This window comes from Gordionus sp. m RMFG-2023, chromosome 2 (assembly GCF_954871325.1).
Source record: "Gordionus sp. m RMFG-2023 chromosome 2, tfGorSpeb1-WG-v2, whole genome shotgun sequence".
Taxonomy (NCBI): Eukaryota; Metazoa; Nematomorpha; class Gordioida; order Chordodea; family Parachordodidae; genus Gordionus; species Gordionus sp. m RMFG-2023.
This window is the reverse complement of record NC_088776.1, coordinates 17852269-17878681: the sequence shown is the minus strand read 5'-3', so window position 1 is coordinate 17878681 and position 26413 is coordinate 17852269. Positions and strand designations below refer to the sequence as shown.

At 27.4% G+C, this 26413-nt stretch overlaps 1 protein-coding gene across 1 annotated transcript; it reads right to left on the bottom strand.

The window, feature by feature from the left end:
* On the bottom strand, positions 1-26413 carry LOC135925281 (cytosolic 10-formyltetrahydrofolate dehydrogenase-like). Its single transcript, XM_065460514.1, has 18 exons — positions 26273-26413; positions 25990-26224; positions 25777-25942; positions 17985-18194; positions 11664-11801; positions 11139-11386; positions 10864-11017; positions 10496-10678; positions 10125-10340; positions 9719-9895; positions 8559-8646; positions 8382-8475; positions 7608-7707; positions 6001-6099; positions 3993-4066; positions 3591-3788; positions 984-1183; positions 1-246 (listed from the first exon to the last, which is right to left on the bottom strand). The coding sequence occupies exons 1-18, from the start codon at positions 26397-26399 to the stop codon at positions 191-193; spliced, it is 2763 nt and encodes a 920-aa protein (XP_065316586.1). The 5' UTR covers positions 26400-26413; the 3' UTR covers positions 1-190.

The window sequence follows — 26413 nt, the reverse complement described above, 5'->3', positions numbered from 1 at the left end:
TTAAACCAATCCTTTTGTAAATTTCCCTAATTATAAAATCGCTGTTATATAAAAATATGAATTGTTTATAAAAAAAATACCGGTTTAAAATATTATATAAATTGAAATTAATAATTTTTAAAAAAGGATTCATTAAAAAAATAATGTTTTGGACCGGTTATTAATTATTTCCAAGAGAACCTTTTACATTTTAATATTCTATTGTCACCGTTTTAACGTTGAGCCATTCTTTCAAGGCGTCCTCACCTTTAATTAATTTTTTTATCCATAAAAAATAAAATGTAAATAACACTCTGAATCTTATTTTTGTAAATTTTAAATCAAGAACTTTAAGGCAGTTCATTAGAATGACAAACTCATATACATGTTAGATATCCCAAAAAATGTATTTAGATACTGATACCTTTTTACATTGTATTTAGATATAGTTACTTTGACAACTCTTTTAATTACACTTAGATTGATTGTGAATTAATAATAATATCATGTTAATGTTTTTTAACACCACTATGATTTAATGGCAAACTAATATACATGTTATTATAACTTTCCTTCTCTATTAAGTCCTTCATAAACGCATTAAATATCTTCTGTCTCCCTCTATTTCTTATCTTAATTAAATTTTTTTTCCCTACTTAACTTGAATAATTTTCTATTACTATTTTTAAAATTATCGGATTTTTTTTAAAAAAAAATAGCCAAACACCCAAAGTCAAACTTATATGATTCTAAGGTTTCTCATCAAATCTATTTTTATAACCCCTCCTCCCCCCTTCCATTTTTCCCTTAATCTGAACAAAATTTCTAAAAGGCAATTTAAACGTTGTTTTTATATAGGATAATTTACAATACTTTTTTTGAAAGGATTATCTTAGATCTTGCATGATTTATCTAGCGATTGATATATAAAAGCATATAAACCCTTTTCATCATAAAAACATGCATTCTATAATTATGTGTTAAAAAATGCTTCTATTTAAAACCTAAATCTTTCCCGAAACCAGATTGTTTTATGCCGCCGAATGGTGCAGCGACATCTGTTTTATTGTAGGTATTAACGAATACAGTTCCCGATTGCAATTTATCACTGATGTAAAGGGCGCGGCTTATATTATTAGTTATAACGCCCGATGCTAACCCATACTCAGTTTTGTTGGCTCGATTCAACACGTTATCTATGTCGCTGAAACAAAATATTAGGTAAGGAATTAATATTTTATAATTTATTTTGAGAAAATGTATTTCCAATTCAGAATGTATAAAAATTTTTTATGTGCCGTGTGAAATTTCAACCGGAAAGGTATTCTTCCAGCATATGTAGAGTATCCCCAATCCAAGAACTTAACAATTAAAAATTAGTATAAATTGGAAGCAGTTTAAAAGGTCACGGCAGAATTATCTAAAATTCGCATGATAGGTACTCAACACACGATGAAATAAATTTTCGATTTTATAATAATTAAACATAGCTCTCAGCTAATCATTTAAAATTGAGAGATTCACATTTTAAGGCCCTCTCATTGGTAAAGACTGCATACATCAAAACATTTATCTAATTTATTTTTTCCCTTATTTAACTTGAGCATATACATAAATGATAAGATACTTATTATTGGGGATTTTTTTAAAAATAAATGTTAATATCCATGTTAATATAGGTGCTTGAAATTAGATCAGAATGACCTATATGGATAGGCATATATAATCTGTTTTAGCTAAGAGTTTATACACATGCTAGCTTGTACTGTTTAATGGGAAATATTTGTTAACAGGGGAAATATTTTGCTTGTATTGCTAAAATAAATTCTAGTAGCAAGTGAGAACCGTAAGAATTTTTGATGAATAATATTCATACATATTACAAAATAATAAAGACCTAATGCTATTGGTCTTCCACCATATTATAATATAATTTTTCAATGAAACAAGTAGTTCATTCAAAAAAGTATTTAGTTCAATTATATCATCTTCTATATCTATAGTTACTTCAGAATATTCACTTTATTATTTTTTATAGGATATAATTTCCAAATAAATCTAGTGTTTTCCTGACAATTTAAAAATGACTGTGAATCAATTGATACTTTGGTTTTATTTTCATTTGTTTAAGATGAAGTTAGCATTTCCATGTTATATGAAATTATAAGAAAAAATAACAAAAATTAACAAATATATGGTGAAATCATTGTTAAAAATCTTGTTAAATTTGTTAGATCCAAGGATAAAAATTTTTTATATATATCTAATTCCCAAAATAAAATAGAATATGACAAGCAAGATTTAGACAGTATCTAAAATGAAAAATAGTGGGAATTACAAATTAGCATGTATACTTTAAAACTTATTTTATCAGAGGATATAATTTTCCCACACTTTAAATACCTTAGTTTACAGCCAACTTTTGTTTTTCCATTAAGTTTAAAATATTTTTCAAATTTTGTAAAAGAAAATTTTATCTATCTTCTTCCATTTTAATATGTTAATATGATCTGTGTCTGACTCAATTTACATCTATATCTATTAATGTAGACATTTATAATATTTTACACTAGTTAGTTTGGATTGAAAATCAAGAATATAAATTTCAAATTTAAATAATAAAATATAAAAATTATAATTTATAAGTAATTATGAAAATATATATATTATTTTTATGTTTATGGTTATTTTCGTTATATTTTTTTAAAGTAGCGCGCTAACACAATGACTATTTGGCAAAAAAAGTAGCGCGTCGCAACAAAAAAAGGAAGCGCGCTACGGCAGTTTAACAGCTGATTTTTTTAGCAAAACTAGTAACATCTATTCCCTGTCGACAAATATTTTCCTAAGCAGGAGATCTTGACACAAAAAAAACAGGACTTCTAATAAAAGAATACAAGCTGTCTAATAAACTCTTGGCTAAAAAACGGAATAGATATGCTCTATCAAGTCCCCATGATTCACACCCAAGCACCTCTTTGAACAAATTAGCATTTGTTTAAAATAAATAAATAATAATGATTTATCAGGCATATGAATGAATGATATTTTAATATAAATATAATTATAAGCCAAGTTAAATTGTGCTTGAAACATAACCAGAAGAAATTTCTAAAATATAAAAAACATAAAAGACCCGTCTTATACTGGTTTTTATATGATCCGCTTTAACTGTTTTCAGGCCTGATTAGGGTTGGGAAAAACATAATTTTTTTAATATTTAAAAATAATTTTAACAACTTACAACTTATATGCAAATTATACTATGTATAAAAAAATGTTTTTATTTGAAATTAAAAACTAATATTTATTAAAATTATAAGCAAAAAGAAAATTTATTTTAAATCGTGATTTTTATTCAAAAAATAATTGTTTTTTTAATTTATATCGCAATTTAATTCCATTTGATTAAATCATTCCAACTCTAGACGTGATCCTCATTCAAAAAGAAGAAAAAATAATTTAATTACTGTCATAAAATACAAACTGTATTTTGGGTTTTATGTTTTGAGCATCTTTTCAAATAATTTGGGCAGATTCGAACGAATTACAAACATTTTCCCGTCTCAACCGTGCTGAAAATAAACAAATCACATCGTATTTAGCATTACTTAGTTTTAAATTTGGAGATTATCATGATCGGCCCGAATGATTCTTCTTTCGCGATAAACATATGATCGTCGACGTCCACAAATATAGTAGGTTGGAGGAAATAACCGGGTAAATTCACACGTTTACCACCGTATACTAATTTGGCACCTTCTAAAATGCCCCTTTGTATGTAATCTAGAAGCTTTTCCAAATGTCTCCTTTTGATTAATACAAAAAAATATAAATGAAAAATAAATTTATAGATTTTTTTCGTTAAAAGCGTAAATTTTATTGTTAGGCAATTTAGTGTAATACTAATATTCAAACTTAAGTAGGTGTATCCTTACTTTTTTCTTAAATCTCATTTAGAAATTTTTGTTATAAAATATATAAATGATTTAATAAAAAAAAAATTAATTTACAAATGATTCTGTGGACCGTGTTGAGATGATCTATCAAAAGGGTCACCTATTTTTATTTTAGCTGCAGCTTCAATCTAATATTCATAGATATATTTTTAATATAATAATTGAAAAAACTTTATAATATATTTGGCAAATTTTTTTAAGATGATTGATTGTTTAACTTTTAAGCGATAGGCTAATTTTCTATTTATTTTTATACATAGCAATTTTTTTTTAATTTTTCTTTCTTTCTTTTCTTCTTACTCAACCCGTTATTTACTATTGACTAAAATTTTTAAATTGAAATATTTAAATTAGAAATGGTAAATAATACCCTATGTGACAAAATAGTAAAATTAAATTTAAATATTAATTTTTAGCCTATACTTTAGAAAATAAAAAGAGTAATAAAATCTACCAATATAATTTTGGAACATAATAATTATAATATTTGATATAAATATTATGTTGGTATTCATGAACCATTATAATTATTTCATAAACTATGTTTATCGTCAAGTGGTTAAAATTAGAAATCAGCCTGGTCTTAACGGCCGAGCTTGACGTAATTTTTTTTTAAACTGATAGAAAATGTTGTGTCTATTTCTTTTATAAAAAAATTATAACGGACCCGGGCAGAAAACCCTATTTATAAATCTCTATGAGCCCTAGTTTAAATTATAGAGATCTTAAAAAATATTTTAGATCTGTTTGATTCATAATTTAACACTTTTTTTATCATTCAAAGCCATATAATTCAATTAAACTTTGGGTTTAATAGGGAAAACAGAGGTGGGAACTATTGTTGTTAAACGGCTCTATTTAGCCGATTTTAAAGACTTAAGCCAAAATAATATTATGCAAGCTTCAAGATTTGGTTTCCAAAATTTTCTGCCATTTATGAGGGCTTTAATACTTTTGGCTAAAATATTGGGTTAGCCGTTTATAAAAATCGAGCCGTAAACAACACTAATAGTGGAGATCTAGGTTATAGTAAACTAAGTTTGAGGTTATAACGAGCTCTGAATTTTTTTTCTAAATTACCAAATTAAAGGGTTACATTATGTATAATGTTAACCTATCTTATTTGTTTAAATTATCCAAATTATTTAGGAGGACTAATTAGAGAAAAATATGTAATTTCCATTAATATTTTCATATAATATTTAATAAATTTGATAAATGCATGTATCAGAGACTTGAAGGTCTGGGCCGTAAATATTTCAATTTTAAAAAATCTGAGCCGGGCTTAAAAATCAGAAGTGTTTAAATCCTAACCTCTTATAGATCTATGCATGTTTTAATTAGTATTTTACCTCGTAAAGTATAATTCAAATAAAGCATTTCAAACCAGTAAAATATTTTTAAAATAATAGCTTACGAGGTAAAATACTCAATTTTCACACCCAATTTTATAATAAATAAAATGGTCAGAAATTATGGTTTCAAATTTTATCATCTTTTAAATAAAATATTTTCTATTATAAATAAGATATGATTTTTATATTCAAAAATGATCAAACTTTGAGTCCTCAAAATAGCCCCAAGCAAAGTCTAACTCTACAAAGGGGGGGGGGCATTGGTGAATTTTAAATTTTTTTACTGGAGGAATGAGCAGGATGGACTTTTATTAATTAAAAATTAATTGCTTATTTCAAAATATTGCACATTTTACAAGTTTGAAACATATATCATAAAACGTCCAACCAATCATAGGCAGGTGGGTAATTTTTTTAAAAACCGTGGGCAAATTAAAAAATTTTAAGACAATGGGCAAACAGTCGTGTTAAAAAACTCCTCATTGCAGAGTTTTAACTAAACCCTCCCCGAGTAAAAAAATATGTCAAAAAGTATATTTTTTTCTTAAAATTTAATCCTCTTATAGAACTAAATAAGAGGAATAAAATGACATGTCTTTTATTAAAATTGATTGACAGTATTTCTAATCTTATTGACGTTTGTCTTTGGGGACTAACACTTTTCAGTCTCTATATATATATTTGAAAAAAAAGGAGAATATACTTACCAACTTGCTAATCATTGAATCATATATGGGTTCCTCGATAAAAATGCGGCCTGCTGCTATGCAGTTCTCACCTTTATTGAACATTGTACTACTGATAGCCTTATTATAAATTGTATTATCGAATTAGTTATAAAGAGAAGATAGAACGGAAAATTTTCTTGTATAAAAAAATATAATGTAAAATGTTGTGTTAAATCCCCTAAATATTAATCACAATGCTGAAATTGGGAGAAAATTAAACATTCATATTTTTCGATTATCTAATGTTAGGTCCATTATTCCCCTTTATTAATGAATTTCCATGAACCCTTAAGTCACACATCTCAGTTCGTAAATAATAGGTTACACGACATTTCGGCGCACAATGACTGTGTAAAAACATTAAAAAATATAAAAATTGAGGTAAATCAAGCTATAATAGACAATCAGGGTTGGCGCGATAATGGGTAAAAAACATTTTTAAATTTTCAATATTCAGATGAGATTTATAGGACCCACCCCATAGTTTCAGTGAAAATAAGCAAAAAAATTTATATTTGATTAATGAATATTATTCTAACGCATGCATCTAGCCATAACCCATGCCTAGCTTGTGTAGAAATATATCTACCAGCCTGACCCACCCTACATCGATCATTCATAACTTAGTTTCGGTAAAATTCAATCAGATACTCATGGCTGTTTCGCATATCTAAATTTATCTGACCAATTTCCGATGCGACGGGGCAGCCATAACCATCTGTTTGATTATATTGATTAGTAGCCCATTACCAAGGATTTTAAATTTTTTGCCAACATTTATTGAAAATTTTTTTTAAAAAAATACTTTTGAATAAATGCGACGAAATGACGTTGCTCAGAAATATAACACGCCGAAATGTAGTGATGCCAAATAATCGTGTTAAAGATTTTATGGATCAAAATTTTAGAGTGCGCGCCCTTTCTACCGCTAACCTCTATGCAGTACTTTTTAAGCTCAGTTAGTAACTAGGCCATTTTTCCACAAGCTGAGACAGAATTTTTTGGGAAAAACATTTGGCCTACTAAATATCAAAAACATCAATTTTATATAAAACTACCCTATTCTAGTGAGATGTGATATTAATTAAAGATCTGCAAAAGTAGGCCGGCCCAGTATTTTTATGAAAATTCGGGCCGGGTCGGGCTTTAGAAATTTTTTAAAATATATCTAAATTTATCAATTTTATGTTGAATTTTTTATGTGATATAAAAATATGTGATCTTATTTATAGAAAGTAGACGCCATATAGCAAATATCGTTTATTTGGAGTAATTATGAAAATTAATTTCTATATTTAAATAAATTCGGGCCGGGCCGGCAAAATTTTTGAAAATAATTTCATATTCGCGCCGGGCAAAATTTTATAAAAAAGATTTCGGGCCGGGCCGGGCTTAAAAAATTAGGCCCGATGCAGATCACTAATATTAATTAATAAGTATTTCCGTTAAAAATTTAATAAGTTAATGAAAAAAGGATATCAACTATTGCATAGGGTTTTTTTAAATTAGGTTCATAACTCTTCAAATTAAGAATAAAATAAGATAAATAAAATGCAATATTATAATAAATGTTTTTTTTTCCTTACCAATTTAACAGCTTTATCAATGTCACAATCAGCGAGTATGATTAGTGGTGATTTTCCTCCCAGCTCCAATGAGCATTTTTTGAGATTCGATCTCGCGCAACTGTTGTGTACAAAAGTTTAAAAAAATATATATATTATGAAATATAAAAATAAATGTTGAGGTTTTAAGGATATGAACGATGTCCATATGATTTGGGAGTTAGAATCTAGATTCGCGCCATTTAGTTTTCAGGAAAATTGCCAAAAATTTAGGCTACATATTTAAATCTTAGGCATACAAAAATAATTTCGACGGAATGAATAACGAAATAAGGAAATGACGATTAATTTATTATATTTCTCATAAGTATTGTGGTTTATTTTTTACTTTACTTCTTTAAATTTCATAACATATCAGAGACCTTCATAGGCTTAGCCTGCCCGTGGCCTAATATTATATTTCTAGCGGGCTTGGTCTGGAAATTTTTTTTATTTAAACTTGAGTTTATTAAAACAGTTGTTAATTTAAAAAATATTGTAATTTTTTTTTATTAATAATAATAAATTTTACTAATTTAAAAAAATATTGTAATTTTTTTTCTTCTAATAATAATAAATTTCAGTATTGTGAACAAAATAATTGCCTATATACACTTAATCTTAAATATTGTTAATATCCATTAAATAAAATAAACTTTTGGATATTGGCTTGGGAAAATTTTTTGTAACTTATTATGGACTTAGGAATTTTTATAATATGGCTCTGATACATAATAAAGAAAGTAAATTTTATACCTTTCCATAATGTGTTTGCCTATATCGGTAGACCCCGTAAAGCCAATTTTCCTAATCAGTGGATTGTTGAGTAAGGCTTCGCCGCAAATTTTACCTGAAAAAAAGTTATTTAATCTTTTATATTATATTAAAATTTAAAAAATATATTTCATGTATTCTATTAGAAACTTTTATTACCTGATCCTGGTAAGATGTTGATGACACCTTTTGGAAAGCCAGCTAGGTGTGAAAGCTCTGCGAATTTCAGGGCAGTCAAAGGAGTAACCTAACATTTTTTAAAAAAACGCAAATGTAAAAACATCTTGTATTAAAATATACTTGTTATAATTCAATAATTTATGAAATTTTATTAAACTTCCATCATTTAAATGTTGGAGATTTCGACTGAATGTTAACGAAAGGAATGCCTTTAAATAGTTTTTGGAAAATATCCTTACAAATAATTTTATACGTATATATTTCTTTTCACTAAAATAAGACGTATATTAATATTCCATCTCTTACCTCTCGAATATCCCCGATTTACCTATAAATAAATTCTTTCATTAGTTTATTCAAGGTGATAAGGCAATAATTTGTGACAACATTTCTCCCCAAATACTTGGAAACAACAACAAACGATCGTAAGCAGTATATGTTGTGAAGAAGTAATGCTCAGCGTTTTCAAAAACCATTAGTAACCCAGCAATATTTATAAAAAAATGTTAATACTATGAATAGGGCACGTACGGCTTAAAGAATCAGCCAAATAGAAACCGTATAATTAAATGCTAAATCTTTCGACAAAATTCTCTTACTTTTTTATTTTAATTTTATTGAAATACAGAATATAGTAGGATTCTTATAAGCCAATTAGAAATTTTATAAACTATCTGGAGTAAGATAGAAAAAAATAGGAGGAAGTAAAAAAATTAAATTTCCATTTTTAAGTAATTGAAAAAAATAGGAGGAAGTAAGTAAAGAAGGAAGGAAAATAATGAAAGTTATTTATATAAAAATATGAATATTTTAAATGTAATAGTTCTATAAATATTTGAGCAAAAGATTTTATTAAATATTTCTCACATATATAATTGGACTAATCCCATTAGCCCATATATTAAATAAATGACAATTCAAAAATAATTCTATAAAAAAATTAATTTAACGAGAATAATTAAGGTTTAAAAATTTATTGATTGAAGTCAAGAAGCAAGCGCTTCCATTATACAGAACATTTTAACCAGAAAATGGAATGACGAGCATTATCTTAAAAATGGAAATTAAATTTAAAAAAAAAAAATCTTTTTCCCTTTTTCAACAATTAATCGTTCCCCATAAAAAAAATCTTCAAAAACTTGAGCAGGTTTAACGATCACGGTATTACCGGCGGCCAAGCAAGGCGAAATTTTCCAAGAGAGCATCATCAAAGGGTAATTCCAAGGGGTAATAATACCGCACACTCCTATGGGAATCTTTTTGGTAAAAGTCAAATTGGCGTTGGGACGGGCATTGTTTATAGGTATGGTGCTACCCTGATAATATTTAGTTGATATAATAATGGTGCACAAGTGTAAATAGTAATACGTGAATAATTCTCTGGAAATCAAATGAATTTGAATTTCAAAAACAAGAAAAAAAATTTTCAAAGTATTTTTAATACCCAAAAGTTATTGTTGAAATTGTAAAATATAGTTATTTATAATCGAAAAATCTTACTAATTTTAAAAAAAACGCCATATAGCATATTCATCTATGCAAAACCTGAATCTTATCGCACCAACCAGCAAAGTATCTGAGAGTTTCGATGCTCATCCCCACATGAGTCTTAAGGGCTACGGTATACACCGCACCAGAATCGATGCATTCGAGACTTGCAAGCTCTTCTTTGTGGCTTTCCATTAAGTCAGCTAGTTTGTAGAGTAGTACTCCTCTTTCGCGAGAGTTCAATTGACCCCATGGGCCTTTGTAAAATGCATCCTTTGATTTATTATCACAAATATAATATTTGTTTGTTTAATAATCTAAACAGGCCGATCCCCGAACCTTTGATATTTCATGAGAAATTTTAAATTAATTTTCGTGGGTTTGTTTTTTTTTAAACATATTTTAGAATATTTATTTATTTAAAAAACATGAGCCGCCTTAGCTGCATTCGTAACGTCCTCTTTGGTAGCCTCGGACACGGTACATATTATCGATTCGTCGAAAGGATTTACGGTGTAATATTCGGACCCATCGTGGGAATTTACGAATTCCCCGTTAATGTATAATTGATGGGGAAATTTTAGGTGGAGATCGTTGATGTCAAGTTCGATCTTTAGAATATGATTTTTTTTTTTAAATTGAATGAATTGTTTGTGAGAAAAAAAAATGGATGAGGAAGGAAATTATACTTTAAATTCAAATGGATATTATATATAAATATTAAAAAAAACATTTTTTAAATTGTATATGTTAGGCTGATGAATAGTGATTGTTTTGAAAAAAAAGTAATTAATACCGGGTCATATTCAATGTCTAGGCCCTTTTTACAGCTGTCACTATTTCTAGATTTATAAGTGACGAAATTAACGAATTCTTTAAATGTTGGGTTCATGTAAATGTCTTCATTTATCAGCTCTATAGATAATTTGTCTTTGATTTCTTCAGTTAATCTTTAATAAATAAAGGAATATATAAATAAGGAGAATATTTCCAATTTATCTATCACTAAAACTCACCGAATATATATTTTTTGATTAACGTAAAACTTTCTCAAAAAATTGTAAATATAACCGTATAACGTCCATAGAATCGGCTCCGGCCGCAAAAAAATCCAAATTCTCTTCAAAATTCGTTTGTCCCAAAATGTTTTGCCAAATTAAGAGGAGCATTGATTTTACCTCAAGTTCAGTTTCGCTTAAACCCGTTTCGCCATTTATCGAAGTCTCGCTAACACCGCTGTCAGCCATTTCTATTAAATGATCTTTCAGGGAATTGCTAGGCATGAGTTTACCGTCCAGGGAAACTTGTTTGATGTTTACCTTGCCACCAGATTAGATATGATATATCAGTTAGTTAATAAGATCGATTATATTGGTACCCCCCCCCCATTTAAATATAAGATTTTTGGTGGAAGGATGCGTAAATATTAATTGCGCCAAACTGATAGATTGACAAATCATTTATCCAGCATTCAATAAAAATCTATTATTATGCTAATCCATATTAATAAGTCTAGCTTTCTCATTGGTTGTTTTCTTTGCTTTCAAATTGATTTATATTATTATTATTTATGATAATAACCAAAAAAGATCAAACCATTTTATCATCATTGCCAAATACGATTAATCCGTCGGCGTGAATTATAGCAGGGCGTTTGCAATTTAAGAGAGACATCTTTGATCCAACCGGAACTTTAAAACTTTTCCACAACACCGAAGAATAAAAAGTAATTTTCTGCAATCCAAATAAAAAATAATAAAATAAATATTAAATTGCTCAATCTTATATATTTCACATGATTACATTTAAAAATGCGAAATGATATCTCCATTAGCCAAATTTTATTTAAAATAATATTCATGTATAATAATATTATGGACCAGCTTAATTTTGTTTAAATTAAAAGTTTTATTCTAAAAATAAATATTTAGTCATTTTTAATTAATTATAAAATAATAAAGGAATTATACCATGGCTGCAAAAATAATTAATCATGACCATTATTGAGAGTGAACCTAATCTCTGGCGCTAATTTGCGGTGAATTATAAATACGCTGTATTTTTGTGTATTTTTTATATATCACGCCGCGAATTCGCTCTAACTGTGAATGCAGGGTTAGTTAAATTTGTAAATTAAAATGTAATAAAATTAATCGAGGTTTTTTTAAATAAGGAAAAATGAAGCATTCGGTATGTACCAAATGCATTAAACTATGCTATTATCATATGTATAATAATTGGATCCCGGAAAAAAAGCCAGTAGAAAAAAAACTCTCGAAAAAACCGCGGTAAATAAACCTGGCAATCTGTATTATTAAAAAGACATAACGAAAAATATTATCTTATAAATAAAATGGTGAAAAATTTTTTAAGGTGACTGTATGTAATTTCGGATATTATATTATCATTATTAAATCTGATGAGATGACTTTTAATAATAAGTTGACATAAAAAAAATTTTAACAATAGTTTCCTCTATTTTATTATATAATAATCCAAAATTATCCTTTAGAAATTTAGCCTAATGATTAATTTTTTTTTAAATTTTAAGAGTCCCGAGTTAAATCTGGGTTCAGGACATTTTTCCTAACCCTTAGAAAATCTTAACTAAAAACATTTAAAACTCTAAATCCACTTCTTCCCGATTTTTGTATAAATATACAATATTAGAAAATGATACTTAAATAGATCAGCCTGCAGGTCTGAATCGTAAAATTTTAAAAATCTTTGCTGGTCTAAAAAAGAAAAAAAACTGTACTGGCCTATTTTTTCAAAACTATCGGAGGCCGTTATTATTATTTTGACCTCTGTAATCTTAATATAATAAAATTTATACTTTCCTTCGATATAGACTAGAAGATATTTTAATGATTAGAATTATCAAATTATATCTTTTTTATATAATAATGAAAATTTTATCCATTCCAGATTCCTGCTTATTAAGGTGATATTATTTCGACACCCCCCCCCCTCAAATTTTGTGTTTTGGACTGTTTTCATACACTACCACTTAGAAGTGAATTGCATTAAATAATATATATTACATAAATTAATAATGCTGCATAAATTAATTTATATTTTTCTATTCAAAATCATCAAGGAAGAGTTTCAAATTTTCTTTATATAGTAGAAAAACCTCCAAAACAATTTGCCAATAATCTTCACTAAAAAAAGGTTACGAGGTTAGCATTCATTTTTTATGGAACCGGATCAACAGCATTTTTACATCCCTGCTCCGTTCCGGCTAAAAAAGAGTGTTCCGTCCCAGTTTCGTTCAGGGCATTGCAACTTTCCTAAAAAATATCTAACTTATTATATTTTTTTAAATCAACACATTTTATTCATTTAATCTTTATTTAACCATTAATATGAATCAATTATTACATCGAAGCAAATAAGATAAATTTACATTTTTTTTAAAAAAAATTCTTTTAATTTAACAGTTATATAAAAATTCATTTATTTATATATTAAAATTTAAATATATTTTTTAGGAAAGTTCCAGGAAGGTTCCGGTTCCGTTATATTGTTTTTCTTCCGGCAGTTCTTCCCCCCAGTTTATTTTTCCGGCAGGTTCCACAGTCTTCTTGGTCGAGTTTTTTTTTCTCCATTACCATAATAATTATATCTACCCTTGTTACATTTATCAATGGTTTATGGGGGAGTGTGGATTCATGGTTATAAAAATATTGGTTGCAATGTTAAAGAGGACAAATGATGAAATCATGTTTGTCTTAAAAATCTAAAAAAAATGGCGGATAATATTTAAAATCATATTATATCAGAGGTAGTGTTGTTAAGACTCGATTTGAGTCGATTTTTAAAAACGGCTAACTCAATATTTTAACCAGAAAAATATAGCAAGCTTCGAGATTTTGCTAATTGATGTCCAAACCTTCGTGCCATCTATGACCAAAATCTCCAGGCTTGCCTAAAGTTTTTCTGGCTAAAATATTGAGTTAGCCATTTTTAAAAATCAGCTCAAAAGCCGTTTAACAACACTAATCAGAGTGCAGTAGCAACTGGGAAAGGCACTTGGGTTTACTACCAAATAATGCAGATTTTGTGTTTTGGAAAATTACATATACTTAGAAGTGAATTGTAAATATAAATAATATATATCATAAATTTACCCTAATAATACATAAATTCTGATTACTTTTACATAGTTTAGTCAAAAGACAATGATATATTCAAGATTGTGTATTTGACCAGTCAAATATGATTCAGTCAACGATATTTCACAGGTCAAATATGACCAAATACGGTAAAATTTAAATAAATTTTTAGACAATATTAACTATATTTTGTATATAATAGTAAAATGAATCTATAATATTAATTTTATCGTATTTTTTTGATTCATTGCCATTCAATAACTGATGTTTCGCTCTCTGTGTCAGAATCTTGTTTTGTTTCATATTCAATATTATCATTTTCTTGAATAAATTTTAATCAATTTTCCTATTGTCGAGATCTTCAATCGATTACTCTTTTAGTAAGATAATTAACCCAAATCGACCAATTTCTTTCTGAAGAAGTGAAGTAGAAATTGTTAGTAAAATGCCACTTCTATTAATGGGCATGTTGAACAAAGCCTATTCCACTAACTTAAGGCTAGAATATGATTGTTTCTTATGGAAGCTATACTGTTTTCTACATAATTTGCTATAAACAGTCCGCTTTTATTTCTAAAATTCATGACATCTCTTTAAATATTATGATTTTGTAAAATGCCTAATTCCGGTATTATATCACATACATAATTAAATTCCCTACAAGTAAGATGCTCCCCTTGTTATTAGAAACCCAGTAAATAAGCAGCAATGTGATCAAATATATTTATATCGTTTTTTTCTTTTTCCAAAAATATTATTAATTTTTTTTCTTCAGATTTTTAGAGTTGACCATATTTGACCAGGTCAAATACTCCTCCAATCAATTGATTGAATTTGACCGGTCAACTGACCGAATTGCCAACCCTGGATATATTGCATATTTTTATTTATTATCTAGGTCATAATCTAATCTCAACTCGTATCCTGGATTTCTTTTTTGATGTTAAGATATTACCTTCTACTTCTAAAAGGGGTTCGGGCAGCAAAAGTATGAGGGTTCAGAGTGTTCTGGTTTGGGTTCACATCCATGATTTTTTTATCTAAAAATTTGATATTAATTTTTCAACAATAATTTTTTTTTTCAAAAAAGGTATTGCTAAACGACTATTTAGGTGATATTTTAAATAAAGATTTTAGCCACCTCGAGATTTCGTTAATAGATGTCCAAACCTTCATGCTGTCTATGAGAAAATTTTCCAAGCTTGTCTAATATTTTTGGATAAAATATTGGGTTAGTAAACAACATTAATAATAGAAACATTACCAATATTTTGAATAGGATCTTTTGGAGAAATAAAAAATTAAATTCACTTAATCATTCGTTAATAGTGTATAATGCACCAAATATGGCCTCATGAAAAACGAAAAAATTTCAGAGTTACTTGTTTTACCTCAAAGTTTACGTTAAATATGTTTTTTTTGCATTATAAAATTCAAAGATAAAAATCAAAATCATCAATCTCAAATATAGGATGGGATATGTAAAAAAAATTTGTGGAATCGGCACAGTTCTAATTCTTAAGAGACGCTATATTAATCTTACACCATGAATTAAATAAACCATCCATTTAAATTTATGAATTATTTTTAAATATAGTTTTATTTATAAAAAAAACCATTTTATAAAATTTCCATTAGCATGGTAGTAAGATGGATTGAACTTTAATTTTTTTTATTATTTTTATCTTCTGATTTATTTAAAACATATGATATAAATTATTTGAGTTTTTGAAAAAAAAGTGGCCTGAGGATTTCTTATTTATTTATTTTTAAAATGAGGAAATGAGGATTTACGCCTGTAAAATTTAGTGTTTTTTTAAAAAAATGAAATATAACAGCATTTACGATAAAAAAATTAATAAGAGCTAATCATTACCTCTTCCTCAGGGACTTCTTACTATAGACCTGCAATTTGATTTTTATATGGTGGGGAAAAATTTGGGACGAGGATAAGTGATAAGATTTTCAAAAAAGGCGATATTGTCATTGGCTTAGGGGGTGGATGTAGAAGCCCCTGCATCTTCCAATATTGATCTTTAATTGTTATAATGATCTACAAACCAATAATAAGAATTTATATTTTTTGTAAATATTTAAATTTATATCAATAGATATACACACGCACTGCAAAACTTCATATTTATTCTTATTAATGAATCATTTCTTCAAATAGATTTAAAATATATAATTTATAAATAGTGAAGGTAAACCATTTTGGTTGACCTTCACTATTTACAAATGCATACACTTCCTATAAAATTGAGCACTATTAAAAATAGATAATTATTTATAAATATTAAAAAATAAACATCTATATTTATTCATTTAAGGAAAATTAAGGGGAATAGGTATGGGCAAAACAAATATAACTCCCTTTGAGATTTTCGATTTAAATCTCCAGCTTTAAATGAGAGAATTCTGTGGACTTCCTTGCTACCAATGAGTTTCTTTCAAATAAAAAAGCGATTGACCTTCAGATGTCATAAATGTAACCCGTGTTTATTAAAGATTGGTGGGATATTCATACATGAAAAATTATTTAGAGCAGTTATCGTTCTCCCAACCTGTAGAAGTTGCACCGTCAGGTTTTTCCAGCTGAGAAGAATATGACTGGCGGGGATCCGAGACATTTCAAGAACCCTACAAAGATAAGGTATCGGTAATTAACTTTCTCGCGGGGAAAGCGACTACCGCGTATTTAAGAATATGAAATGCCAAGGAGACCGAAACTATCTACTACTATTGCGCAATTTTCAGCAAGATTTAGCATCCGTCTTTCCTTATTCAATTGGAAAAAACACAACAGTTTAAAGAGCAATCCCCTTGAATTCTATTTAAAATAGAGGATTCAAATCGAAATTCTAGAGTTATTTGTTTTTAAATAAATTTATTTAAATCTTTTTATATTTATTCACAATTATCTTCTTTTTTTTAAAAAAAATAGTGTTCATTTTAAAAGGCATAGTTTACATTTTTGTATTTATAATAAAGATATTTCATTTTTGATCATTTCTATTTCCTAAATATAAAAAAATTATGCGAATTTTGCGGGAAAAAAAATATAAGCCATCTTTAATGTATAATTAAAATATTGGCATAAATGATTTTTTCTATTCGCGAATTGTGATTCTTAAAAGTTTTACGAATCGTGAAAATTTAATTCATCATTAAAATTTGCGAGAATATATCAGACAGTACAGATTTATGTAGTGTAATAGCAACTTTAAGGTGAATATTTTAAATGGAGAATTTAACAATACTTTTGAAAATTTAATGGATTCGGGACATGTTTCGTATATCTCAAAACTCATAAATGTTATGCAATTCTTAAAACTATTGAGTAGTTATTTTATATTTAAAACACAGCTAAAAAAAAAAGATAAATGTAAAAAATACATAAAAAAATTTAAACGATTGACGAGGAATTTTTATATAAATTCATTCACCTTTTTGGCTAAAAAAATAAATAATTAATTCAAATTATAATTTCAAATTTATATGTTTTATTTATAAAATTCTGCTCATTTTTTTATATATATTCTTCCTGCTTTATAAAATAATTTTTTTATCCATCTTTTTCTTCTGCTATTTTATATTTAAAATTAAGCAAAAAAGTAAGGTATTTAACAAAATACTACGCTTACTTTTTATTTATATTTATCAAAAAACGTATTCAAAATAGTGGCTGATTTCAATTAGTTCCGTTTTTAAGGAATTGTCAATTAATGTTATAAAAATTCACTCCATTGGTCTCTTCAAATAAAATGAGATATTCTAATATAATCATTATTTTGGCTACCTTTCCCTCACAACTTTCATCAGCCAAAACGGCCCAAGCACCGGGCTTTTTATCGTTCCCCCTAATAAAATCGTGTATTCTTTGAGCCGGTTGATCCCAATTAATGGCACAATTTTCTACTTTGGTCCACATAGGATCGTAAGTGGCCATTTCATCGTTTTGGGGAATCGCTGGGGCTTTTCGGTTCTCTATTAACTTGACAGCTTCGAGCTATTTTAAAAGTAGTTAGTTTACACAAATAAAATATTTAGCTTACTATATGATGGTTTCATATTTATCATTAAATTTATAATATATTTAAATATAATGCATTTTAACGTGTACATTAAGTTAAAATTAATTTTTCTTTCTATCCTTCCTTCCTTCCTTTTTCTCATTTTCGCATGAGCATGATAATCATGCCGAAGGATATTTTTCAAGATTAACGCTTATTTTTTTTTTTTTAACTTTACACAATCGAAATCGATATAGTGCGCAAATTAGGTCAATGAAAAACAAAATGTAAAAAAATTTGCAAATAAAGTTCATTGTATTAGATTTTATTAAGGTTACAAATATATTTTGTCTGCCCAAAATATTGTTGGTTGTTGTTTTTAAAAAATTATTTTAATTAATGGGACTATTTTAAAAAATCATTATTTTGGCAGATAAGGCATTACGTTCCATTTTTAATTTTTTAATAATATTTGTTTGAGAACAAATAATACCTGTAGCATTTTAAATATTATATTTCGAATTGAAATAATTAATCAAACAAATAATATAATATTATAAAGCCTTTGAAATGATCATTTTGTCTGGACATATTCATTGAAATAAATTACTAAAATGTTTAGGAGTCTTAGCCTGATTTTTTAAAATCCAAAATATCTAGTATGGAAAACTATCCAATCATGATGAGGATTTAGGTTTCAAGATTTTCTCTAGCAATAAACACAAAATGTAGGAAAAGGAAAAAGAAATCGTATTAATGAATGATTCTAGTAGTAAGTACTTAAATTATTAAAATTATTATAAGCAACAAAGAGATGCAGGAATTGGCTGTTGTGTGTGGAGAGGTGGTGGGGGGGGGGGGGGTTAAATTTAAAAAAAATATTTTTTACAATTTATAATACTTCAAATATAAATAAATTAATGATAAAATATTAAATGTATATATGTTAACTTTAATGTATTTTTTCCGGCAATACGTTATTTTCAAATTTAAATCATTTTTTGACCGTGTTTTTTTAAATTTAAAAGTCTAATTATATGGGAATATTCCATCATGTTTGGAATACCTTCCCTATAAATTTCAGACAATTTTGCCATGAACTTAATATAATTTTCCATAGATTTTTTATATAAATTATAAATGGCTCAAAGTTAACGGAAAAGTCTACAATTCATAAGATAGGCATTCTAAACATGCTGGAATACATTTCTGGTTGTATTGGGATATGGAATCATGTGGGATTCGGAATCCCAACGTGGGGATTCGAGTTTTATTTGGAGTCTTTTTTTTAATATATTTTTTTAAATATTTAAAACCCATGGGGATTCGGAATATATTTTTTTAAAACAATTAAATAATTTTTTTTTCCTTTTTTGCAGCCTGGCTGGCACCAGAAAATTTTATTTTTAGAGATATCAGAGACCTGTAGGGCCGGCCCTAAGCCCGGTCCGGGTACCAGGGCCGGGCCGTATTTTTTTAAAAAATTTATACAACATGAATTATTATATTCGTCGATTAGGTTATAATGATTATATATAGTTATAATTAATATAATGTTTAACACTAGCTAACACTCATAGTATCTATTACATAATAAAATTATAGTTTTCCGCCAAGGAATAAATACGCAAAGGATTAAATACATTATTATATAATATATAATATATTTCTTATTAATTAAAATATCATTTTTATTTTTTATATAAATACATAGTATATTCCAAGCGTGTAACCAATGGGGGAGGGGAAGGGGGAAATCCCCCTCCCATCGCAAATTTGACTGTTTTCATAAATATCATTTTAAGCTAATAATAATATACCCTACACCCCCTCCCCTACCCTTCCAATCAAAATTTTACAAATATTTGAATATCAATTTTCCAACATAAAATTTATTTTTTATAAATAAATTTTATTAAAATTTCCTTTCCTTGTGAGTACATTAACATTATTCAAAAATATTAATAAAATGGAAAAATTTTAAGTCAAAGAGATTGAAATCAAATGGTAATTTATTTTATTATTATATATAATTATTTTATTAAATTCAAAATTATTAGTAAGTTAGAATTAATAAGTATTTTTAATATTAATTATTAATAAATATCTATAATTTTTGAAATATTTTATTTTTACTTCGATTTTGTAAAACAGAAGAAATAGAAATACAAAAGTTAACTAAGGCTGAGCATGAAAAAAAGTAATGTGTCGTCAGAAGCGATATCAATATTGAATTCAATTGATCAATCAGAGTTTATCATTGCTGCTAGTTGCAACAATAAATTATTTTTCTATAGCTCACTACTTTGTAGAAATTTACAAAAACCAAATTTAGATTTGGTTCAGGTTATTGATTTGGCGGAAAATATATATGAACAGTAGATACAATAAGAATGAATGTAGATTAATATTTTCATAATATTTATATAGACGTTGAATCGAAGGCTAAAATTTATGATATAACACTAATTAAACCTCGTCTAGCACCTGGGCAATTATTGAGATGTAAAATAAATATTGGCTCAACTGAAGAATATTATAAAATATCCACTTTCATCCCATTCTTAGATACTTTTTATCGCAATAAAAGTACGGTTTTTAGATAAAAAACAAGTCTTTAGCAATCATCAAGTTTTAATACCCAAAGATCCATCTTCGTTTTCTAATGTCACTATTGGTAAAATTAAATATTTAGCAAAATTATATTCCTATGATATTGTTACTGAAATAAATTTAATCAGTGAATTCGAATTGTGGTATAAATATTTACTACGTTTAGCTATTTTACCTGAGCATGCTATTAATGCGCCCAATCGATGTAAAGAAACCTTGGCTCAAATTCCTAATATTTTGAAGTTGTTTTATATTCTACCATGTTTGCCTATTATAACATGTACGAATGAAAGGACTTTCCAACTTAAGAAAGTTGAAAACATATTTATGAAGTACTACTTCCGAATCTCGGCTAAATGGGTTAGCTATGTTAAATATCCACAGAGATTTGGTTCCAACGACAAACAAAATTCTTGATGAATTGGCAACATTCCCACGAAAATTAAAAATCACATTATAATTATAGTATTTAATAAAAAAAATTGTATAATATTGTATTTGATAAGAAGTTAAAAAAAACTTGTTTTTTAAATTATTTTCTAGTCAATATTTTATAGTGTTGTTAAACGCCTCGTTTTGAGTTGATTTTTAAAAACGGCTAACTCAGTTATTTATCCAGAAAAATATTATGCAAGCCTGAAAATTTTGCTCATAGAAGGAGCAAAGGTCAGACATATAGTATCGAAATTTAGAGGCTTAGTCAATATTTTTCTAGCGAAAAAATTGAGTTAGCCGTTTTTAAAAATCGGCTCAAAACGAGCCGTTACATTAGCTAATATATTTGCTTATTAAATGATAATACGCCGAAAAATATGATAAAATACGAAATAGATGAATTTTTTGTATATACCAGGTCGAATATAATTTAAAAAAATTCCGAGCCGGGCCTAAAAAAAATTTTTTTTTAAATCCAGGCCGGGCCGGGCCGCCGGGCCGGGCCGCGCTTTCAAAAAATTATTTTTTAAATATCCGGGCCTGGCCGGGCAGGCCGTAAAAAATATTTGAAAAAAAAATCCGGACCGGGCCGAAATTTAATCTGGGCCGGGCCGTACAAATGGTACCTCTGCAAGTCTCTGAGATATATTTTGTTATAATAAATAAATTATATAATCAAAAAGGATAAGAGAATGTTTAAAAAAGTAAATAGTAAAGGCATATAAGGAATGAAAAGGAATAAGGTTAAAAGACATTTTTTTTGTAAATTTATATAAAATCATAAATATTTTCACATGAATATATATTTTTTAAAAAATCCGAATTAAAAAAAAATTATTTATTGCAACAATTATTTAATGCAATATGACATTTCGTTGAACATTTGATGTTATTCTTGAAACACTCGCACCTTTTATTCATGCACATTTTGCAATTGCATAACATATTTCCACATATTTTGTGACATTCGGGGAATAAATATTTTTAGCAGTTTAGATAAAAAAAAATAATACATTTATGTACATGAATTAATTTGAGGAGTATATGTGGTTACTATAAAAATAGCTTAAATTGCCTATGATTGATATATTTTTGTTGGGGACTTCAATATCATTTAATTTTATAGTTTTATATAGACTAGAGGCAATAAATGGTGTTGAAATTCTTCAAGCACACGTTCCTACCCATATTTTATTTTATTCAATTTTTAATACTTTCCCTTCTAAATTTTTAGGACAGATAACAAGTGATGACCTAAGATAAAGTTATTTTGTCGAATTATTTGAGAATAAATTATGTTTTGACGCCCACGATCATTTAAATATGAAATAAAAGAAGGGGCCCTTTTTAAAACACTAGAAATACTATTCCCAATATTATTGGTATCACAACTATTTTTCTATGTAATTTTATAGCAACATTTTTTGAACAAGGACTATTAGTAATATTATGGACAATTAGAAGGCGCGAATCTTTGATTGAAACCTTTGCTATTTTAGTAGCAATGTATATAGCTTTCACATAATTTTCCTCATTTGTAAACAATAAAAAAAGTGACGGAATCGTTAAAAATATTATCTACATTTCCTTGCGTATATTTTGAATAGATTTGTATTTGGTTTTTTTTAATATGGTTTTATATAAATTATATTCTGTAACTGTTTTGGGTAAAAAATTTGAGGCATTAAAAAAAATTTTAAACTAATATTAAAAATAAATTTCAAAATGTAATAAGGCTGGGCAATATATTTTAAAACCAAATATTATAAATCGCCATTATAAATAAATATAATATTTCTAAAAAAAAAATCCAGGCCGGGCCGTGCAAATGGCACCTCTGCAGGTCTCTGAGTTATTTTATTCCTAAAAATTTAGAAGGGAAAGTATTAAAAATTAAACAAAATATGGGTAGGAACGTGTGCTGGAAGAATTTCAGCACCATTCGTTGCCACTAATCTATATAAACTATAAATTAAATGATTCTGAAGTTCCCAACAAAGATATATCAATCATAGGTAATTTAGCTATTTTTATAGTAACCACATATACTCCTCAAATTAATTCATGTACATAAAATGTATTAATTATTTTAAATTGCTAAAAATATTTAGGAGCTTCCGGAATGTCACAAAATATGGGAAAACATCGTTATGCAATTGCAAAATGGGTTGCATGAATAAAAGGTGATAGTGTTTCAAGAACAATCTTAAATTTCAAAGAAATGTCATATAGCATTGAAGATTCGTTGCAATCAATAATTTTTTTTTGTTTCGGATTTTTTTAAAATATATATTTATGTGAAAATATTTAATATTTCATAGAAATTTAGAAAAACAAAAATGTTTAACCTTTATTTTTCATCATTATATGCCTCAATTTTAAACTATTTACTTTTTTTTTAATTTTCTTAGATCCCTTATTTTGGCCTTTTAATTATATGGTGCCAGCCAGACGGTAAAAAAGGGAAGAAAAGGTAAATATATTATTTATTTTTCTTCATGGGGATTCGGAATATTTTTTAAATATTTTTTTATTCCGAATAAAACGTGGGGATTCAAGATCTCGAATCCCCATGTTGGGATTCTGAATCTCAGATGATTCCATATCCCAATATGACAAATCGTCTTTAGCTCATTTTTTAATGTTTTGTAGGTGTTTGGTGTCAACTACCTATATATATTAAGAAGGGCTAACCCATTCAATTTGTTTCCAGATGTAGTAGTTCTCAGTGTTGTTAAACGGCTCGATTTGAGCCGATTTTTAAAAACGGTTAACTCAATATTTTATCCATAAAAATATTAAAGTAAATTTGAAGATTTTGTTCACAGTTGGCACAAAGGCTTAGAGATCTAATTTTGAAATCTCGAGGCTTAGTTTCTGGTTATAATATTAAGTTAGTTAGCCGTTTTTTAAAATCGGCTCAAATCGAGCATTTAACAATACTTCTTCTCATGTACGTTTTTATTCTTGTTAAAGAAGAAAATAGCATTTTTTTTGAAAATTATCAGCCATAGTTAAACTTTTATACCATAGTTTGAATTCAGCTAGTAGTGCATCATAGGATTAACATCCTCACAATAAAAATCCGACAAATATTTAATTTTTCTCTATCAAGAAAATAGATTCGAAAGGATTTTGCAGTAATAATATTTACAGATTTGTAAGTCCTACCTGATTATTCAAAAACTTCGCATTCATTTGAATTATAAAAGTATCTAAAAGGGGGAAAGAGATTTATCTTATAGCATTCTTCGACTGACCCTATATTGATTGAAACGATGGTTTGACTTGTTGAGAGTCGAGACAGACAAATATTAAAATAATAGAGCTCTGCTTTTGATTTTGACTTATAACTTATGAAATTCGTCGATTTCCTTAAGTTCCAATATAAGCTTTCAGCTATTCTCACGGTCTATCGATGTAATTTTTTTGAAATATTTTACTTTAGTTTTGCAGTGAAAAAGTTTTAAATGATTTGGTAATAAATTTTAAAATTATTGTTAAATATAACAACAAGGAAAATTCGAAATCGATATTAATTCATAGAAATTAGTAGCGTATTTTAGAGATCTGCAAAGTTAGGCCCGGTCCATACCCGGCCCGAACGGGCTTCTGGCCGGGCTTGGGCCTAATTCTATTTAAAATAATCGGCTTCAGTCCGGGCCTAATATTTTTTAAAAAATAATCGGGTTCGGGCCGGGCATATTTTTTAAAAAATATGAGCCGGGTCGGACCTTGGAATTTTTTTTAAATATATATAAATTTCTCAATTTTATATTGTATTTTTTATGTAAAATAAAAATATTTGATTTTATTTATTGAAACTAAACGTCATATAACATATGTTTTTTATTTTGAAAAAATTAATTTCTATATTTAAATAAATTCAGGCCAAACCGGGTTGGTAAATTTTTTTTAAAAAAATTTCAGGTTCGGGCCGGGCCGACCAAACATTTTTAAAAAAATTTGGGGTACGAGCCAGGCCGGCAAAACTTTTTTAAAAAAAATTTGGGTCGGGCTGGGCTTGAAAAATTAGGCCCAATGCAGATCACTAGCGTATTTATCGCTGCTATGAACGTAATAAAAATATAATGCAATAAGATGTAGGATTCAGTAAAATTTTTGAAAAATATTTCAGCCGATATCTGGATTTTTTGGCTGTAGGGGGGGGGGGGTGCCCCTACTGCATATGCCAATGTTAAGCAAAATAAAATATATTATTTTAACAAGATTAGGCTTTAGAATAATAAATTTCTATTCTCTATTAAGCACATCAGGCATATCTACTTTTTGCTTGTCTTGTCTGGCCTATTAATTTTCTTATCCAGCCTAAATAATTTTTTTCAAACATTGCCTAACCCAGTCTGATTCATTGGCCAGGCCAAGTATAGCAGATCTTTATTCACTATTATTATAAATGAGGCTTGATGACAAATATCATAAGTAAAATAAAATAACAAGAGAAAAAAAATTTAATATTTAAACGATAAAGGTTTGTTTTCATGTTTTATTGAATCATATTAATTTTACTAGACTATTAACACCTTCAGGAAAAAGGAATCTTGCATATAATGTATCAACAGTATCATTTTCTTCTATCTCTGTTTGTTTTTGTAATAATATTGAGCCTGTATCAAGTCCATCATCAGCCCAAAAAATGGTAAAGCCACCCAATTTATCACCATTCATAAGTGTCCTTTACACAAATATAAGTATATCAATGATTCAAAAATATTTTTTTACCAATTTATGGCAGATGCACCTCTATGTAATGGTAACAGTGATGGGTGATAAACTATTGATTTATATTGTGGATAAAGTATTATTTCCATAGGAATAAATTGGGAACAAAATGGAAGAATGTTTAAATCTGGCTTGATACTTTTATATAAATCAAATATTTCAGGAATTATCAATTTTCCATTTCGCCATTTTTTTATTTTGAAAACTGGTATTTTCAAATTAGTTGCTTCTTTGGCTACAGAATATTTTGCTGTTATATGTATATATTATAATACAATATTACCTAAATCATCGGGTTTCCCATTTTTATCTTCTATGCAAAAAATCCCACATATATTATAACCATTGTTTTTTAATATTTTTAATGTATCAGCACTAAATTTGCTCTGACCGATTATTGCAATCCGCATTTTAAATTTTTTAA

Coding starts and splice junctions, on each gene's coding strand:
- LOC135925281 (XM_065460514.1), bottom strand. CDS start 26,399: ATGCGGATTGCAATAATCGGTCAGAGCAAATTTAGTGCTGATACATTA. Junction 11,018..11,138: donor GATTCTATGGACGTTATACG/GTTATATTTACA, acceptor TATTTATTAAAG/ATTAACTGAAGAAATCAAAG. Junction 8,647..9,718: donor TGATCGTTAAACCTGCTCAA/GTTTTTGAAGAT, acceptor AAAAAATGTTAG/GTTACTCCTTTGACTGCCCT.